This window comes from Aquarana catesbeiana, linkage group LG02 (assembly GCF_042186555.1).
Source record: "Aquarana catesbeiana isolate 2022-GZ linkage group LG02, ASM4218655v1, whole genome shotgun sequence".
Lineage (NCBI taxonomy): Eukaryota > Metazoa > Chordata > Amphibia > Anura > Ranidae > Aquarana > Aquarana catesbeiana.
The window spans coordinates 667,936,951-667,949,991 of NC_133325.1; the positions used below are offsets into that span (position 1 = coordinate 667,936,951).

At 45.4% G+C, this 13,041-nt stretch overlaps 1 protein-coding gene across 2 annotated transcripts in view; it reads left to right on the forward strand.

The window, feature by feature from the left end:
* The window catches only part of LOC141128974 (uncharacterized), an 82,478-nt gene that overhangs the window by 25,870 nt on the left and 43,567 nt on the right, over window positions 1-13,041 (forward strand). Inside the window, exons 4-6 of one of the 2 annotated variants that reach the window (XM_073616647.1) lie at window positions 588-671; window positions 926-1,016; window positions 12,370-12,488. In XM_073616647.1, the coding sequence (XP_073472748.1) occupies window positions 588-671; window positions 926-1,016; window positions 12,370-12,488 (294 nt within the window). The remainder of the gene's footprint in view (window positions 1-587; window positions 672-925; window positions 1,017-12,369; window positions 12,489-13,041) is intronic. The other variant, XM_073616648.1, reaches the window with a different exon arrangement.

Genomic DNA, 13,041 nt, shown 5'->3' on the forward strand with positions numbered 1-13,041 from the left:
CATCTCAGACTCTAACCACACCCCATTTTAGCCACGCCCACTATTTCACGTAAACCATACCCATTTTTGCACGGCGCACTTCGCGCGCCGCATTTTTCCTTTGTCCTATGCCACGCCTACTAACGCATGCTCCGCCCCCTAATTACAGGCTGACTCCTCCTACAGCCAAAAAAGTGTCCCGAAATTTTTTTTTCCAATGTTGGCAACTATGCTAATGCAGGTCAGGTGGTGGATCATAGTAATGGCATATAAATATACAGGTAAAGGTTTAATTTGGGTCGGTTTTTCTATGATAAAAAAAAAATACTAGATGGTGCATTTATATTTACCACCAAATGAAGGCTCAGATTGTCCCAAAAAAAATAATTCACCTGGGGTGCCTCAAGATTTTGTTTACTTTTAAAGAATGTTGCAACTGAAAAAAAATTATGAAACGCCTAGACTGCTAGATATCATACAAGAACATAGAAAATTACCAGAAAATATACAAAGTCAATGCTAATATGATCATGCTTGCTTACAAGTAAAGTATTTTAATGCAGTGGTGTAAAATCAAGTAGCTAATATGTTGCCCTCCTTCCTGCTAGGTGTGCCTACAAGAACTTATGCAAAAATATGCAAAACAACCAGAAGCTTTGGGGATTTGCGAACTCGGTCAGTATGCAGAAGAAGTAAGTAAAATATTGCAAGAAAACTGTGTGCTTCTTGTGTTTATACTAAGAAGCACATTAGCATAAATGGGTAGAAATACAGAAAACTTGCAGTATTATAGCAGCAGCACATTAGTATACCTTGCTAGTGTTATATTTCTTTGCTTCTATGCTGCTGGTATAACAGTTGTTACAACTCATGCAGTTTCTGCAATACCACTGTAAGTAACTAACAGGTACTTTGACTAAGCAAGTCTTTATCTTGTCCTGTTCAGATCCAGACAAGCCAGAAAGCTACAGTCAGGATGGGAGTGTCCAATCACATTAGCCGCTTTGAGATCCCCATGGATATAAAACTACTTGAGAGTAAGTTGAAAGCAATAATTTATCAAAACTGTCAAATAAACAAGAGAAGGAAGCAGCACTTTACTACCTTCACTGCTATTTTTGGACTGGGGTATGCAGGCTCCAACAGAGAAAATGAGCAAGTATTTACGCAATATGGTACATGACCGGGACACAGAGGAAGAGGTGAAGATTTTTCTGAAACGTCTCCATTTTTCTTACAAATTTTCCTCAGGACCTAGGCCTCAGTGTATATACAGCAGGGGACACAAACGCCACCAATCTAATATACTGTACTGTATATGTGTGTGTACTGACAGTGATATAATAATAAAATAATAAAAACAATATAATTATTATTAGTGATATCCAATTATATCGCTTCAGCTGGGCAAGGAGATATGCATGTCATAGAGCATATTAACCACTTGCCTACCGGGCACTTTTACCCTTTTCCTGCCCAGGCCAATTTTCAGCTTTCAGCACTGTCACACTTTGAATGACAATTGTGCGCTCATGCAACACTGTACCCAAAACAACATTTTTATAATTTTTTCACACAAATAGAGCTTTCTTTTGGTGGTATTTAATCACCACTGGGTTTTTTTATTTTTTCTAAATAAAGACCAAGAATTTTAAATAAAAAAAAAAAAAAATTATAAAAAAAAAACCTTTCACAGTTTGTTATAAAATTTTGCAAACAGGTAACTTTTCTCCTTCACTTATGTACGCTGAAGAGGCTGCACCATGATGAGGAGGCACTGATAATCAGTGCCCTGATTATGAGTGTATTTGTCCCTTTTAGAGAAGCTGGTTATCGGCTCTCTTCTCCTCTCCTCGTGCTGTTAGCATGAGGAAAAGAGTGCAGATAACCGGCTTCTTTTGCCATCCGTGACCATCTGTGTTTGGACACAGCTGATCACGTGGTAAAAAGCCACTGATTGGCTCTTTACCTCAATATGTGATCAGCAGTGTCCTCCGGACACTGCAATCACAGAGCGCGTACCCGCGTGATCACAGCGTCCCAGAACTAGACCACCGCGCTGTAGCCGTCATTCAACTATAGCACGGTCGGCAAGTGGTTAAGGTCACTATGCAGGCCTCTAGGTGGGAATGCAGAACTGCAAAAATAATAATTGGAGGATGGAAAAGCAGGTCACAGTTTTCCGCCCCTGGTGGCTGTCTCTCAGGGAGGATCTGCTATCCCAAGGGCCAATCTTCCACCCTGCTTTACCGTCGCTGGCTTTAAGGCCTGGCTATTGAAGGCCAGGTTTTGAAGGATAGGGGGTTATCTGCATCGGTTATTCCGACGCTGCTCAGAGCTAGAAAGTCTTCTTCCAGGAAGGTATATTATAGGACGTGGAAAGCGTATATTTAATGGTGTGAGACAGTGGGGTTTCACCCCATGTTCCTTTTCGGTGGCTCAGATTTTGACTTTTCTACAGAGGGGCGTTGAAAAGAATTTTGGCCTTGAGTACTGTCAAGGGCCAGGTGTCGGCCTTGCAGTTTTCTTTCAGCGATCCTTGGCTTCGCATTCCCTGGTGCGTACCTTCATTCAGGGAGTGTGACATGTGGTTCCACCGGTGCAATCTCCCTTGCCACCGTGGGACTTGAATCTTGTGCTTTCGGTTCTACAGAAGCCTCCGTTTGAGGATATTCGAGAAATTCCCCTGCTCACACTATCACAGAAGGTGGCCTTCTTGGTGGCTATTACTTCTGCTCGCAGGGTGTCAGAGTTGGCGGCACTATCCTGTCGCACGCCCTACCTGGTGATTCACGAGGACAAGGTGGTGCTTCGTCCTTGTCCTTCTTTCCTTCCAAAGGTTGTCTTTGATTTCCATTTAAATGAAGACATTGTGTTGCCTTCTCTATGTCACCCGCCGAAACATCCAAGGGAATTTGCCTTGCACACCTTAGATGTGGTATGGGCAGTCAGGGTGTATTTGGCGGCCACTGAGTCTTTTCGAAGGTCAGACTCTCTGTTCGTGATCAAGGACAGGCCAAAGAAGGTGCTTCCTCAGTGACCATCTCTAGATGGATCAAGCAAACGGTGACTCAGGCCTATTCTAACAAGGGTCAGGTTCCTCCCTTCCCGGTGAAGGCGCACTCGACTCGGGTGCTGAGTGCCTCCTAGGTCTTCCGTCATCAGGCGTCAGTAACGAAAGTTTGCAAGGTGGCAACCTGGTCGTCGGTGCACACTTTCACAAAAATTTACAAAGTGGATGTGCTGGCATCTGCGGATGCTTCTTTTGGCCGCAAGGTTCTGCAGGCTGCAGTCTAGAGGGTTTTTCCCTCTTGAAGGTTTTCTTTTGCTGGCCAGGTTGTTTTCACTGAGCTCCAGGTTGTCTGGTTGGCCTGGGGTTTTTTTGTTTTTGTTGGCTGCCCCGCCCCTCATGTTTGGCACTGCTTTGGGACATCCCTATGGTTCTGAATATAGAAGGCTGTGTCTGTCAATGAACAAAAGAGAAAATAGGATTTTTAAATTACCGTAAAATCCGTTTCTCTCTGAGTTCATTGACAGACACAGCACCCGCCCCTCTATGGAGTTTTTACTACTTCTGATACTGCTTGTTACATAACTGAAGGCCTGTAGCAGAGAGGGGGGTGTATATCAATTAGGACTACCCATGGGCGTAGCTAAGTCTTGTGTCTGCCTAGTGTCCTACTCCTGTAGGGGGCGATATAAAACTATGGTTCTGAATAAAGAAGGCTGTGTCTGTCAATGAACTCAGAGAAACGGATTTTACGGTAAGTCAAAAATCCTATTTTTTTTTTTTCAAATTATAGTTTTATTCAATCACAAAAGAGGGTACAGCTCCAACAAAATAATAACAAGGCAAACATACATATTACTCATTGAGGTCGCAGCCTCCAGTAGTTCAATCGCTTAATATTAAAGTAACGGTATAGCCCATATATTCAATGACAATCAAAACTACACACCAAATAAGCCTTATCTGATATGAAATATGAGTGAATGGGGCTATCCCCCCATTTTCCGTTTTCATTACTGGAGAGAGGAAATAAAGGAAAAAGGAAAAATAGTAAAAGAGAAAGATCCGAGATAATAAAAAAAAAAAAAAAAAGGGAGAAAAAGTATAATTGAGTGCAAGGAGGGAAGTAGGAGGGAAGGGAAAGAGGGAATTGGGGGGGGGGGGGAGGGGGGTGGAAAAGATCTGTGGATAGGGGAGGCTCATGAAAGAGGAGTAGGCACACAAGGGTAGCTAGTGCGTAAGACAACCACACCATACCAACTGAAATCGCTGAATCACAATCCCGAACAGAGTAATTCTATAAATGGTCAATACTAGACTGACATGTTCCTTCCCAAGAGTGCCTGACCTTCGTCTGAGAATATAAACATGTTCCATCTGGTCCAAGTTTTGGTAAATAGTTCATTTTGGTGTCTAGCTGTCAAAATCAGATCCTCCATTTTTTTGATATTCTCCACCTTTCTGACCCACGCGCCCACCGAAGGGGGCTGTGTAGACTTCCACATCAGAGGGATACATGCCTTGGCTGCATCCAGCAAATGGCGTATCATTGAATTTTTATACACTTTACTCGATGAGTGAGCGGCGTGGAGCAGGAAGAAGGCCGGATCATTCGATATGTGACGATCAGTGAACTTCTGAATTGTATTCTGGACGGTCTTCCAAAACTGCCCCAGCAAGGGGCAGGTCCAAAAGATGTGGAGAATGGTACCCCGTTCATTCTGGCATCTCCAACACCGGTCCGAGGAAGATGGAAATATCCTATGAATTTTTGCAGGGGTATTGTACCACCTAGTAACCAGTTTATAGTTAGTTTCCTGCATTTTCGTGCAAATCGAGGATCTATATGTAAAGTGTATGATGTTTTGCCTTTGGCGTGTCGTTAATTTGCATTGCAAGTCTCGCTCCCACTCATCTATATAATGTAGACTGAAATTGTCCGGTGGTGTAATTAGTAGTTGGTATGTAGCGGACAAGGCATGAGGCATAGTATCCTCTTCCAACCAGTAAGTTTCGTATGTAGTCAGATTTTGGTCAAAACTCCCGGGAGACGGTAATGTTTTAAGGAAGTGGTTGAGCTGAACAGCCCTCCAGAAGTCTAAATGAAATGGGCCTGTTGGGCTCATGAGCTCGGATATGGTAGACCATCTGCCATTTAGGATAAAGTGAAAAGCCTGGAAGCAATTCAAACCCCTCAGGGATTGAAATACAGGATCTGTATATCCTGGGGTGAATTCTGGTGTTCCTAAAATCGGGCGGAGTGGAGACATTAGAGATGTGAGACGAAAGCGTGTAAACAGAGCCGAGCATATGCGTATGGTCACTCCTATCAGGGGATGATTTTTTACAGTCCTTGGTAGTCTATCATAACACCAGGGTGCTCTGTTCAAGGGGACGTCGCTTTGAGTTTGTTCCAATCTAGTCCACAGTTTAGTGGTCTGGTGATGGTTCCAGTCTATAAGTCTGGGCAAGTGGGTAGCGTAGTAATATTTGCGAAGGTCCCGTACCGCCAGTCCTCCATACAGTTTGGGTAGGGTAAGTAACAGCCTCGCGAGTCTGGGTCTCTTATGAGCCCATACGAAATAAAAAAATAGGGCATTAATCTGGTCAAAATAGGAAGAGGGGATTTGAATCGGCAGGGCTTGTAACAAATATAAAAATTTGGGAAGGATACACATCTTGAGGATGTTGCATCTCCCGAACCATGAGTGTAAACCTGTATGCCAATTGGTTAGTAGGGTCCGAACCAAAGTCAGCAGTGGAGGGAAATTTAATGCGAATATCCTGGATAGTTTTGGGGGAATATGAGTGCCCAGATACTTCAGGGCCGTGGTAGTCCATTTGAAATGGAAGTTATCTTTAAAGGAAGGCAAGAAGACGTGGTTGTATACCAATACCCATAGCCTCGGACTTGGTAAGATTAATTTTCAGGTTGGATATACTACCGTAGGTTCTGAATTCTTGTAGTAAGTTTGGGAGGGAAATCGCTGGGTTGGTGAGTGAGAACAGCATGTCATCCGCGTATGCGGCCACCTTCTGTTGGGAGTCACCCATCATAACACCAGCTATGTCTGGGTTGGATTGTATGGTACACAGGAAGGGTTCCAGTGACAGGGCGAAGAGGAGTGGGGATAAAGGGCATCCTTGTCGTGTTCTGTTCTTAATAGCAAACGGATCCGACAAGACCCCATTGGCTCGCACCCGAGCTGTGGGGGTAGTGTAAAGTGAATTTATCCAATTGAGCATTGTGTTGCCTAACCCTATGTGATTCAGAACGGAGATCATAAATTGCCAATTCACCCCATCAAAGGCCTTCTCTGCATCCACGCTCAGGATAATACAAGGTGTCCTAGTATGGTTGACTGTATGAATAAGATTCATAACTTTAATCGTATTGTCCCTTGCCTCCCTGGTTGGGACAAACCCCACTTGGTACAGGTGGATCAGGGACGGGATATGCTTTTGAATCCTGGTAGCCAGTATTTTGCTAAAAATTTTTAGATCTACGTTGAGAAGTGAAATTGGCCTATAACTGCCACAGGCCGTAGGATCTTTCCCATCTTTTAGGATCACTGCAATATGTGCAGCTAGTGTGTCTCTTGGAATAGTCATTCCAGATCCTAAGGAGTTGAAAAATTTAAGCATGGGTTCCCCCAAGGATTGTATCAAGGTTTTGTAATATTGTGCAGTAAGCCCATCCGGCCCAGGGGCCTTCCCCAATTTAGTGGCACTCACTGCTGCCTGTATTTCTTCAATGGTTATTGGTTCATCTAATGACTCACTAGTTTCAGAGGGGAGTGTGGATAACCCAGATTTGCTTAGGTATGTCTCAATTTGATCTTGCGAGGAGGGTGAGTTCTGTAAATTGTAGAGGGACGCATAAAAATCTTTAAATTCTCATGCAACTTGTTGAGGCAATGTGATCTTCTGGCCCGAGGGTGACTTCACATGAGGGATATAGTTTGCCAATACCTGTGCCTTCAGGGAATTAGCTAAGAGCCTACCGCATTTGTTTCCCGACTCATGGGTGACACGTCGGCATATCTGGATCGCCGCTTTAGCTTGAAATAGCATTAGATCGGAAATTTTGTTACGTAGAAGCATAATTTCCGCCTCAGCCGTAGGTGTTTGTGCATGTTTACGTCTAGCTTCAGCTCTATGTAAGTCATCTAGAAGAGACTTCAACTGTGCCGTACGTTGTCTCTTAACTCGTGCCCCATGTTTGATTAGGATGCCGCGGATGACCGCCTTATGTGCTTCCCAGATTATTCCGGGGTCAGTGTCAGAGGCAGTGTTGGTCTTAAAATAATAGTCTAATTCCTTGATCACGTCCTTACAAATTTCTTCGTCTTGTACTAGACTTTCATTAAGTCTCCACGTCTGTGTTTTAGAGGTGAGACTGTCAGTCAGGGCATATAGTAGTAGAACCGGGGCATGGTCAGACCAGGTAATTGACTCAATCGAGGAGTCTCGTATGGCGTGCAATTGGGCATGGGGGATTAGGAAGTAATCTATCCGTGAATACAGCTTATGCGGTGTAATCTCTCTCATTTGGGTGGAGGAGCCTCCACACATCAATCAATTGTGCTTTGTGTAGGGAGCGAGCGATGCGTTTCCTAATTGACGGTGTAATTGAGGAGTGACCTGAGGAAGTATCCTCCGTGGGGATCAGAGGCACATTGAAGTCTTCCCCGAGGATCAATTGACGTCTCGTGAATTCCATCAATGTCTCCAGCGTTTTGGTAAGGAAATGATCCTGGTGGCTATTAGGTGCGTAGATATTAGCCATTGTTATCTCTACAATATCCACTCTGAGGAACAAGTAGCGTCCCTCTGGGTCAGTTTTCACTTCCGCACATTTCCAGGGGACTGAGCGGGCAATAAGTATGGAAACACCCCGTGATTTAGTAGTCGCAAAAGTAGAGTGATAAGCCGTCCGAAAATATTTGTCTTTCAAAATCGGGAGATTGTCTTTCTTAAAGTGGGTCTGCTGGAGAAATGCCACATTGGCTTTATGGCGTCGAAGATCATTGATCAACATCCGCCTTTTTTTCAGGCACATTTAGGCCTTACACATTTTAATGAAAATACTCTAATCGTCTCCATGGCCCTCAGCTGCGATTTGTGAGCCCAGTAAAGGGATAACTGTGGGGGAGGGGTTTAGGATTGAGGGGGAGGGGGAAGCAGGGACGGGGAAGAGAAAGTAGAGAATAGAATATGAAATACAGAAAGAGAAAAACTGCCAAACACGCACCCCTGAGGTGCTACAGTAGCAATCTAATGAGATAGCACACTAGTGGTAGGACGCTCACCAGTTATATGCTGGTAATCGAGCGCAGACCTAATTGGGAACGTAGGAAGTGGTAGCCAGTGGTGAGCCCACTGACCCCCCCCCTCCCAACCCATGTGAAAAATATGTAGTAATATTAGGAAGATAACGGCTATGGTACTTATTTAAGAGAAAAGAGAATACAGACAAGAACATTTGAACTATCTGTATCAGACATAGTACATAACATCATAACATATTTCTATCAATCCGTCTAATGCCAAGCCTGATCATAACTCAAACTACCCCCCTCTGAACCTTACTAGACAGCGAAAATACACCATAAGCATAAGATCATACGGTCGACATCTATTATGGGGTCCTGCGACATCTCCATAGGTAAGGCCCGGGATTACCTGAGATTCGGGAGCCTAAGGGTGTCCTAAGCTTAGCCTGTCTATGTAGAGAGGTTTGAGATCGGAGGAGGTGGTCACCCCCCCCCCTTCTCCCTCCAAATCTCTCACCGCACCACACATAGAATTATGTGACAGGAGGGGGGGTGAGAACCCCAACCCCGTCCATCACAGGTTGTCATCTTAAGGTGACCTCTGTTAACCCACATTATCACACATTAAATGGCGATTCCCCTCATGTAGTCCAAGAATACCTCTTCCTTTAGAGCAAGTAGTTTAGTCTCTTCTAAGAGCATGTAGCACTTGTATACTGGGAATGGGGTCATGCGCCAGCAAGCAGTTAGGCATAAGGAGTGGGATGTTCATTGTCTCCGTCTTTGTGCAGTGAGGGTTACTGTAGATCTCTAGTGTACTCCCTTCGTGATTCTATAATGAGTGGATAAATCCCAGCTGCTGAAATTGTTCCCATCACTACTCCATAGGACTTTGCATCAGCGGGTCTCTTCCTCTCCGTCAGGCTCCCGAGAGCGTGCAGACATCACATGTGAGAGGTTGGGTTGTAGGTTTATATAGAGAACGTGTCTGGTGGTATGAGGGTGGATGTGTACCAAGTATGCTGGTTCAAAGGGAACAAACAGAGCCACTAACTTTAATGGGTATAACCATCCATCATGGCAAGGCAAGACTCATCACAGATTTAAATGTCACGACTCACGTGTACCCTCTACGGAGGGTGCCCGTGTCCTCCTTCTGGAGCGAGGAATCAGAGCCAGCCAATTTGGGACCGAGATCGGTTCCACTCCAAGGAATGCGAAAAAGTCCGGCAACTCCGACGGGGTTCGTAGGTTAAAGGACGCGGCCCCGTTACGGAAATTGACCGCCAAGGGGTACCCCCAGCGGTATGTGCAGCCTTGACGGCGGGCCATGTCCAGGATAGGCCTCAGTAGCGCCCTTCTCTGCAGTGTTGCCCTTGATAAATCCGGCAAGATCTTGATCGCCGCTCCATCGAACTCTACCGTGCCATGGTCCCATGCCTTGCATAGAATTTGTTCTTTCTGCGTGTAGCGGTGGAGCCTGCAAAGGACATCTCGAGGCCTATCCGGGTCCCACGATCTAGGACCTAATGATCTATGTACACGATCCAGCTCGAGTGTAGGTGGGGAGGTCCCTAGGACCTGCTGAAAAATAGCCACCACAGTCGCCTCCAAGTCTTCGGCCCTTGTAGCCTCAGGAAGACCTCGCAGTCGCAAGTTGTTGCGGCGACTGTGGTCTTCTAGGTCCTCAAGCCGTAGTTGTAAATCCACGGCCGTGGTCGCCTGTGTCGCCTGGGAGTGCTCTAGGGAAGCGACACGTTGTGTAAGGGATGCAATCGAGCTTTCTCCCGTGTCCACCTGGTCTGCTATCACTTGTATCTCCTCTCTTAGTTCTTGAATGTCCCTGGTGTGCGCCTCCTCCACCCGAGAGATGAGGGCCTCGATATCAAACTTGGAGGGTAAGGCCTCAATGTCCGCCTTGGTAGGGAGGGCTCGCAGAATAGCATGTAACTCGTCTGGTATGCCACTTTGCCGCTGTGCTGCGCCGGCCATGTCGGAACCGAAAATAGCTGGGGTCTCCGAAAGACAATCCGATGTCGTGGATGAAGCCGGAGATCTAGGTAAGTCGAGCGCATCAGAGTCTGCCATTAGGTGTCCACGTGGCGCTGACACTATGGCACCCGGTGATCTCCTCTGTGAGTCCCGAAAGTAACTCCGGATACTGCTCCGTGGGGTTGCTGTCTGATTCCCGTTTGACGTAGATCTTGTCTTGTGTCATGAAGGGGGTAAAAACTTCCAGAGCTCATGTGATCTTCCAGAGCTCTTTTGTTCTAAATGGGCTGCCAAAACACCACAGAAAAAATCGGGGCCTGCAGAATAATTTTAACACAAAGCTGGTCTGTCCCTACTGTTTTAATGCATTAGGGTGACATTAGGAATAAATGGCACCACACAGATTGGTGTGCCTTACTGTACGCTGCGTTAATACAAGGTCAAATGCAGCATTTCACTGACGGCGGACCGAGGCGGACTCCGTGGAAGCAGGTCCACCTCGTGAGAATGAGGCCTTGGGGATACCAATACCACTTCTGGTGTCTTAACTCCAGCCAAATAGGACTTAGTGCTAGTTCACACCAGGTCTCATTCTCACTCGTGAGAATGAGGCCTTAGGTATACCAATACCACTTCTGGTGTCTTAACTCCAGCCAAATAAGACTTAGTGCTAGTTCACACCAGATGCAGTTCCGTGCGCTTTTTTCTGCACTAAAAATGCATGCACAGTGTTTTCCATATATTCCAATGGCTCTAGTTCACACCAGTGCAGTCAGTTTCCGATGCAGGAAATAAAGTAGAGCGTGCTGCATTTTTTCTACACAGAACTGTACTGGAACATAGCAAATTGTATCAAAAATGCACTGGAACTGCGTGTAGTGTGAACTGTAAGCCAAAACTTATCCGAAGTGCATTTTTGTGGTGTGAACTGGCCCTTACTCTCCACTCTACTGGACGACAGCCCCCTGTGGACATGTTTCTGGTAGTGTCAGTATGGTACTAATTTTGTCTTTGCAGACATATTTCTGGTTGTTTCAGATATTTCTCATGTTTTTACTTTTTGGACAATTCTATTTTCCAATACAACTACCGTATTTATCGGCGTATAACACGCACTTTTTTCCCCTTAAAATCAGGGGAAAATCGTGGGTGCGTGTTATACGCCGATCCCCACCGATCTCCACTGATTGCGAGTGGAGCGAGCGCGGCCGACATACACAAAGCCAAGTGTATTCGGCTAGTCTCGGCTTCTCTCGTAGTCCCACCCAGTCCCGCCCCTATGATGGACATAACATAGGTCCAATAGCGAGACGGAGTGACTGTGAGCGGAGCCGAGACTAGCCGAGTATATTTGGCTTTGTGTATGTCCGCGGTGCTCGCTCTGCTCACAGTCCCGCCCAGTCCCGCCATTGGACCTGTGTTATGTCCATCATAGGGGCGGGACTGCGAGCGGAGCCGAATACACTCAGCTTTGTTTATGTCGTCGGCGCTCGCTCCGCTCCCAATCAGCGGGGATCGGCGCCATATTTAAATTCCTGCAAAGAGACACAGGTCAGCTGCAAAGAGACACAGGACAGCTGCAAAGAGACACAGGTCAGCTGCAAAGAGACACAGGACAGCTGCAAAGAGACACAGGACAGCTGCAAAGAGACACAGGACAGCTGCAAAGAGACACAGGACAGCTGCAAAGAGACACAGGACAGCTGCAAAGAGACACAGGGCTGCAAAGAGACACAAGGCTGCAAAGACACTGGGCTGCAGATGGACACTGGACAAGGCTGCATTGATGGGCATTTAAATGTAAGTTTTTTTTTCCTTAAACTTCCCTCCTAAAAGTTCTTTTCCTTAAAATTCCCTCCTAAACTTGGGGTGCGTGTTATATGCCGGCACGTGTCATATGCCGATAAATACAGGTAACTACTTTTTAACCCTTTGTGCTTGTAATTCTCTCTTCTTGTATTCATGTGAAGGGAAGGCCAACACAAACTGAGCAACCATTATCCACAATTAAATATTTCTTTGTCATCGCACTGTGTGAGATTTGTCCAGCGATAATTCAGTATATTTCAATGATTTTACTTTTGTGACATACTTGCCTTGTGCTCTTTTTAGATATGACTGTTCACCAATACCTCAAAACCTACTGCCGAGTATGCAAGAGACGACAGACATTTTATAAGAAATTCTTTGATAAATACGACCGAGATAAAAATGGGATGCTATCTATCATGGTATGCATTTAGATTCACATTTATGCATTAAATTTTTGTTTCTAAAAGCAACTATAGTGATATTTTCAGTTAAAATGACTTGTGTGACACTTTCTAGTAATAACTAGTGATGTCATGTGGGAAAATGGTAATTGACAAGGTAAGAGAAATGAGCATTGCATAATTAAACCTTGCAAGTTCCTGGTTCCAACCTGTGGTCCAAGGGCCACACGTGACCCTTTGGTACCTGCTGTACAGCCCTTGGACCCCAGTACTCTGATAGGCGTGATAGCACTGATTTGTAACTACCCTCATGTAACGTCTCCAGTCTCTCACTGTCTTTTGAAGACTCCAACCAAATCTGTAGCACATCCACAGTTTCTGACCACCATTACCTCTAGTGTATCTGCTGTCTCTGAGAGTCCTTTTTAGCTTTACATACACTGAACATTATGTGTGACTCACTGGTGATGTCAAGGGTCATATTTGATTCCCCTATACCTCACAGGTTTACAAGGAAGTGTGGAGTTAATAGAGTTGACTTCTAACCCTAAATGACCTGACCTCTAAAATA